General features: G+C 37.1%; 1 protein-coding gene across 1 annotated transcript in view; it reads right to left on the bottom strand.

The window, feature by feature from the left end:
- The window catches only part of TADA2A (transcriptional adaptor 2A), a 461,073-nt gene that overhangs the window by 350,332 nt on the left and 102,903 nt on the right, over positions 1-7,838 (bottom strand). Inside the window, exons 6-7 of the mRNA XM_044054901.1 lie at positions 7,636-7,817; positions 5,817-6,111 (exon numbers count right to left, since the gene is read on the bottom strand). Coding sequence (XP_043910836.1) covers positions 5,817-6,111; positions 7,636-7,817 — 477 coding nt within the window. The remainder of the gene's footprint in view (positions 1-5,816; positions 6,112-7,635; positions 7,818-7,838) is intronic.

The raw sequence follows: 7,838 nt of genomic DNA, 5'->3' as shown, positions 1-7,838 counted from the left end.
AATAACATTAAAAGTATCTTCTATGAAAAGAAAGGGGAAAATGTCTCTGATACAGGGGACATTCTTGATGCCTACAGAAATCACTATATGGAACATTTAGAAAAAGAAAATATACATACCGATCAATTAAATCTAGATGAAAAATGTTCTAATATAAAAAAATACCAGAAAAATTAAAACTAGCTCTGCAAGCATCCATATCCTACAAAAATTACAGATACAATAAAAGATGGTAAAAATAATAAAGCTCCAGTTATAGATGGCATAATTATGGATAAACTTTTTCCTTCAAAGATAATATCCATCTTCCATAAAACTCTATTAGAAATTCAGTCACAAGCTTTAATACCACCCTCTTGGAGATGACCTTTAAATCACACCAATCCTAAAGGAAAACAAATCTCTAAACCTCTGTACCTCATATAGATCTGTATCATTATTAAATAATGACTATAAGATTCTTATGACAATGTACAAGGCTCTTCTCCTAAATATGGCAACAACACCAGCTTCAAGAAAGGTTGTATAAGCGCTTTCGTTCATTTATTCCACCATAAAAACAGAACTTCATGAGATACAAAAATACACATTTCCTTCCATTTAAATAATATGCATCAGTCATGTGATCCATACTAAATATCTTTGTTAAAAACAAATGCATCTTACAATAATATCCATACAGTAAATTCATCTGAACACAAATCCTTACATTTGAAACTACTCCCTAAGCCATAAGATTTTTGTGCATGAAACAAATAATTATTCCTTTAACACTTCATACTTCCTACACAATCCCCGCTAAAATTCCTAATGTACCTCTTGTGGGTAAAAAACTCACTAGTACTTATAAAAGACACCTATGAATGTAAAAAAGTTTTATCTAACAACAACATCCTAAACCATTTAATGCTTTTTATTTATTTTTTATTTCCTATTTTTATTTATAACTTTATTTTTATTTAATTAAATTTCTTCCACCCTTAAATTCAATAAACTACTAATTGAAATTCTGTTGTTTAGACCAGGCAGGTTACTTGTATTTAATAAAACCTACCAAAACATTTCCCTATATTCTAAAAAATTCTAGCAATTTCCACCTCTTTCCTGCCTTCTAACCTTTTCCAACGCACAAAATCCAAAATTTTTTAAATCTTTACATGTGGTACATTGTCTTTAAAACGTATTGGTCCCATCCTGCCTTCTAATGGCATAGTTATGTTGTTACACTCTTTTTTCTTAGTTCATTTTCCGTTTTTCTTATGTAATAAGCATTGCATGCCTGGCATAAAGCCACATAAAAACCCCCTTTGTCTGATAACTGTATAAACCTTTAACGGCGATACCCCTTTGGTAACCTGTAATAACTATATTAATGGTCTCATATATAAACCTACATTCCCTACAGTTTCCGCACTTACTCATCATCCCCAACACCATCATACCTTCTTTCTCCTAATTTCTTTCAAATAATGATTTTATGTTACTACCTTTTCTATACACAATTTTAGGGTTAGGGACCACCTTGTCCATCAAACCAAAGGCTCCAAACACCCCACACCAGTTTTTCTTCCATTATTCTTCGGATCTCAGCTGAATAACTATCATAGGTCATAACACAACAAAATAGGTAAACCTTAGACTCATTGTCCTTCCTCCTCTGCACCTCAGGATTAGCTCCTTGGGGACTGTTAATGAATAAGAAGGTGTTTTTGAGAGTATTGGAGCTTGTACAAGTACTGCTGATGTGCAGAACCAAGAATGCTTAACCGAACTGTGCTTTAATAGCTTATTGGTGACTGATAACATCCTCTAACACATTATTAAAATCATTAAAATTTGTAAAAATGCACTTGATGTCCAGAATTACGAATGTTTAGTTAATAAAGAGCCTGTTTTAGAAGGAGTTGAAGCCTGTACAAGCATATTGAATGTACAGAACCAAGAATTTTCAACTGAACTGATTATACCTTGGTGGCTGTTGACTAACAGATAGTTGGAGGATGGTGAAATGTGTAAAAATATGTCTGATGTCCTGAACCAAGATTGTGTATACAAAATTGTTGTTGCTGATAACTGTGAGGATATTGTTAATATGTATGAAGGAAAATCCTCACATAATATGTTTGAACATGTACATCAGATGGACAAGGAGTTATTAAAATGTGTATTTGACTTATCTGAATGTGACCACTTAGAGAAACTACAACCTGGCCAAAACTTGGATGGAGGAGGGGCTAAGGTTGTAATTAGTGAATTTAAGGGGCTAAAGATATACAACTATACTAATGAAATATTGAATGCACACCATGGTGAGCTGCTTTCAAAAGGGTTCACACGTTTGTTCCTAAGGGGCAAAACCATGGGGTGGACATGATCCTGGATGTGAAATTTTTGCCGGAAATGTTCATTTGAATTTATTATTGGAAAAGGGAGGCAAGAATGAAGGTAACAGAACTCCATTGATAAGAAGTACTTATAATCCCCCTTTGCTTCCCCCAATGGCAATTTTTGAAAAACTAACTGAAATGGAAATTAGAAATTTGTTGGTTAATCGAACTAAACAGTTATGTGATGATTTAACTAAGAAAGAACATAGTGTACCGAGGGAATTGAGGGATAACCAATCAGGTTAGGATCATGAAACCAGATAAGGGGTGAGGGGTTGTGATTATGGGGCAACATGACTACACTAGTAGAATGTTGTCCTCTTTGAATAGCACATATTTCAGTGTAGCCTCTTTAAATTAAATAAATATCTTTAACAGTAGATTAGATATGGCATTGAAGGAATTATTCCAGGAATATAGTTTTAGTGATGAAGAAATAAAGTTTTTGAAGGTTAAGTACCCTAAGGTTCCCTCCTTTTTTGGGATTCCGAAGATCCATAAATCTTTGGAAGACCCTCCAATCAGGCCAATAGTGGCGGTGAGGGGGAGCAAAACAGAACCCTTGGCTAAATTGGTGGATTTTCACCTAAAATAACTTTTCTGATGGTAAGGACCATGCGCTTAAGGACTTCTGGCACCTTCTAAAAAGTTTAGAAATGAGTGTGTTTAGGGCACAAGTACTATTTGTAAATACTGATGTAAAGGATTTGTACTCTAATATCCCACATGTGGAAGGGATGGAAATGTTTCAAAATGCACTCAGAGAGGGTACTAAGTTTTCTAGTGACACAATGTATGTACTGACCATATTGATGGAGCTAGTGTTAAAACAACTATTTTATATGGTTTCAGGGGGAGTATTACAAACAAACCCAAGGTGTAGCAATGGGTACTATTGTAGCACCAGTGTTTGCAAATATTGTGCTTTGGTACTGGGTAACTAAGTTTGTTTTGGATTCTAAGTTCAAGAAGTATATTCACAGGTATTACAGGTTCCTTGATGATATTCTGTTGCTATGGGAAGGCACAGAGGTTGTTGAATTTGTGGAATATATAAAGACCACAACAAGCTTCTTTAAATTCACATATACAGTGGGGAATGGGATGGTTAATTACTTAGATGTACACTTGTATCAAAATATTTTGGAAGGATGCCTTGAGTCAAGGATATACAGAAAGCCTACTTTCTCGAACAGTTTCCTACACTTTCAGAGCGAACATCCGTTTTGGCAAAAGAAAAACCTTTTAAAAGGGCAGATGATTAGGATCTCTAGATTAACCAGTGAAAATACGTTTTTGGAGGAATTGAGAATTTTGAAGGACTTGTTAGCTGACAGAGGGTACCCAGATTGACTTCTTGATGGACAGGAACAATACGTGACTAGTAGAAGGGATAAATGGTAACCCCAGTTGTTAAACAAATCCTGAGGTGCAGAGGAGGAAGGACAACGAGTCTAAGGTTGACTCATTTTGTTGTGTTATGATATATGATAGTTAATTCAGCTGAGATCTGAAGAATAATGGAAAAAAAAACTGGTGTGGGGTGTTTGGAGCCTTTGGTTTGATGGACAAGGTGGGCCCTAACCCTAAAACTGTGCATAGAAAAGTTAAGAACATAAAATCATTACTTGAAAGAAATCAGGAGAAAGACAGTAGGATGGTGTTAGGGATGATGAGTAAGTGCGGAAACTGTAGGGAATGTAGGTTTATGTACGAGACCACTAATATAGTTATTAGAGGTTACCAAAGGATTATCGCCGTTAAAGGTTTACACAATTGTCAGACGAAGGGGGTGGTTTATGTGGCTTTATGCCAGACATGTAATGCTTATTACACAGGAAAAACGGAAAATGAATAAAAAGGGTATATCAACACAAATATGCCATTAGGAGGCAGGATGGGACCAACGCGTTATATAAACATAGTACCACATGTAAAGATTTTTAAAAATTTGGATTTTGTGTGTTGGAAAAGGTTAGAAGGCAGAACAGAGGTGGAAATTGGTCGAATTTTTTAGACTATAGGGAAATGTTTTGGCAGGATTTATTAAATGCAAGTAACCTGCCTGGTCTAAACGACAGAATTTCAATTAGTAGTTTATTGAATTTAAGGGCGGAAGAAATTAAATAAAAATAACGTTATAAATAAAAATAGGAAATAATAAAAATAATAATAAAAAGCATTAAATGGATAGGATGTTGTTGTTAGGTAAAACTTTAGTATTTATAAAAAAAAAACACCTATGAATTTACAAATGAGTTTTTTACCCACAAGAGGTACATTAGGAATTTTAGCGGGGATTGCTTCGGCACCCAGATCCCTCGACGGACTGAGACATCAAGGAGATCGGAACCAATAATTGAGAAGAAACCAGAGCTGACTGTTTCACCACCACGACCTCCATACATTGAACTGGAAGCGTGACAGATGAAGCAAGAGTCCTGCAGGTGAACAGCCCCTAAAACAATAAACGCAACTTGTGTGCCCATCCGTAAGGGACATTTTCTGGCAGCACAAGTCGCATTTTTTAAACCCAAAGGGTTTCGACTCTTTAGACATGGTAAACACTAGTCAAGGAAATCTTCAAAGTACCAGAAAAAACAGAAAGCCATCAACTGACAGCACACAAGTAACAGTAACTAGGCTGTAACAGTTAACTCAACAACAAAAAGGAAGAACTTTGTTTTTTTAAAGGGCAAAGAAAGAAGAGGAAGAGCATCTAACTTATACAGCGACTCCCCAATGGGAAAGCCTCTAACCTTAAACGGCAACCGCAGAAAAGGGTGAGGAAAGAGGAAGAACCCTCTAATTTAAATGGGCTCTAAGGGGAAAGCAAGGCCTGAGGAGAAAAAAAATGATGGCCAAAAACACCACAATAGCAATGAAAGGGGTCATTAGATTAAAGGGGGATAGTACAAACTAACGAGTCAATACAACCACAACAAATTAGAAAATTAGAGATAAATAGCAAAAAAACACAAAGTACATAGCCTGATCTAGTAGTAGCAATCAACGCTGCAAGCAGCAAACGAGATCTGGGTAGCTGCCGCTATGCATGTTGGGATAAGGGGTAGCCTCGAGCCAGTAAAATCTCTTGAGCTATAGTAAATCGGCAGAGTCAGAGCTGAGGATTGGCTCTGAACCCAACCAGCAAGAACAAAGGCAAGATGGGACAACATAACATCACTGGTTTCATCTTTCGTCAAAGCCCGTTTAGAAATGTTCCACACTGTGTTCCTCACTTGCCACGTTTTCTTGATTGTGAGAGCGTTGTTTTCTCTGTGGACACCTTCCATTTCAAGCAGCCCCTGTTCTGGGGCCGCTCGTGAAAATGTGTAAAATGAATGGGGTATGGTACTGTCAAATAATTCCCCAGAGCTGTAGGAAAGCAAACATTAACATTGCCATCAGCACTAACAGCCTGATTACCATCTTTTCTTTGTGCTCCTCCTGCAGGAAAATGTTTAGTCATGTCTGCGTTGTCAGTAGACGCTGCCTGAACATTCTGCAGAGAAAGCAAAGCTTCCTGGTCCCCTGCAATAGTAGTTACGTCAGTCACTTCTGTCGTTAAGGTGGAACCAACTACAGCAGCATGAGAAGTATCAATAACAGACTGTTGAGTGATATTGCCCAGACCTATAACAGAATTATTAGAATGATCATCTCTTGGCCAGGCAAGCACTTGACCATTAGCAAAGTCATTAGAATCTCTCTGGATCTTTTTCTTTTTGTAGTTAAATAATTGCATCTCATAGCCATTAACAGTTTCAAGGATAGGGTCCACCTTAATATCCACAATGGAAGGTGGTTACCTCTCAGAGTTCAGTTTGAATTTCACACACATTAGATGCCAATAATTCCTCCTCCGGCTTAAAAATTTTTATTAAAAGCCGCATATAGTTGTTGCTAGTTTCTAAATTAATCTGTTGCCATTGTGCAAGTAAATCCTTGTAGGTATCACTGTATGTAGGCATATTAAGCACCCGAGTCCACAAAGTATAATACGTAAACTGAGACAAGCTTCAAAATGAAATCTTTGTAAATGCAAATGAACAAGTTTACGGGCATCATTCTTCAACTTGTACAAGTCTCTTTTCAGGGCAACAGAATCATACTCACAGTCAGCATCTTGTTGTACAGATAACACTGTAGGTAGAACGTTTAAAAGTGGATTCCCCTTATTTTCAATAAACGACAGCAAATTCCTTTGCCTTGATGGATAACTATTACACCCAGGCATAAAATACAATTCTGGTACCAAAGTAGTATCTTCTGCCATGTCACTACACCACAAAGCAGCAAATATCACAGTACCAAGAAAAATCAATGTAGTGCAGGTAAACCGGTCCCCCAAAAGTACAGTCAATGCAGAACAAAATGACAGGAGGTACCAGACCACAGCAGATAAAGCCATAAAAATAAAATCTAAAACTATTAGAGTTGCAAGTTGCAATTTGCTTTATCATTGTTTAACATTCATTGGATGCTGGACCATGACACAATTCAAATGTGGTAAAAGTAAGCCAGATAACTTTTTTCTTTATCTGAAGAAGTTTGGTTCTTGTACCTGATAAAAGCACTTATTTTCATTAAAGTTTGTGTCCTGGGATTCTACACACTGCTGTGCTATTTTTGTTTTACTAGGCATATAAATACTTGTTTTTTTAAAAGTAGTCCCAACAGTGGGTTCATTGCTATTACATGTCATTCTTAAAAAATGAATTGTGTAAGTTTGTACGAAGTCTACCAGTGTATCAGTATTGTCTGCTTTCACAGCAGGAATAAAGCCCAAACCTTTACTTAAAAGTGACTGTTGAATCAGTTAAAACATACCAAGAAATATTCCACACTAACCCACCTGATTGGGACCCCACATTTTCTTTAGAGTTCTCATGTTGCTGGACAGTGGCTGTTCCTTCCTCTTCTGCCCTCTTCTCTGCCCTTCTTGCTCACAGGATTTCTTCCTTTGGGGATAAAATGGAAGAGGCAATATACAGGAAAAAACTGTGCCATCTGAGACTGAATAATCTTCCGCCTCACTAAGGGTGCTGGATCAACTGGAATCGAAGAATGACCCGGATGCACCATGGGAGGAAGTTCTGCTAATGGTGTAGAATAAGCTGAAACAACTGGTGCAGGTGACGTCACCTCAACTGGCATCCGCCGAATGGCTGTAGCGGTAGATTCCAAACCTTTATCATCTCGTTCGTTCTCCTGCTGGCTCCTGGGCTCTCGGCCAAGTAAATACATGGTTGTTGGTGAAATCATTCACATCTCTCGCCAGTTTCCTCCATTTCTGCTGCAACAACCTCTTCTTGTAGCCAAGCACCTTCTCAATCAATTCATTCAGAAACAAATCAACGGGTGCATCACTGACAATAGTCACTAGGTCTTTTTGTTGTTGAATGATTTTATCATTCAACTCTATCTCTACAGGCAGAAAAGAAAATG

This window comes from Protopterus annectens, chromosome 13.part0, assembly GCF_019279795.1.
Source record: "Protopterus annectens isolate FY-2018-M chromosome 13.part0, PAN1.0, whole genome shotgun sequence".
NCBI classification, from domain to species: Eukaryota; Metazoa; Chordata; order Ceratodontiformes; family Protopteridae; genus Protopterus; species Protopterus annectens.
This window is presented reverse-complemented; position numbering and strand designations above follow the sequence as displayed.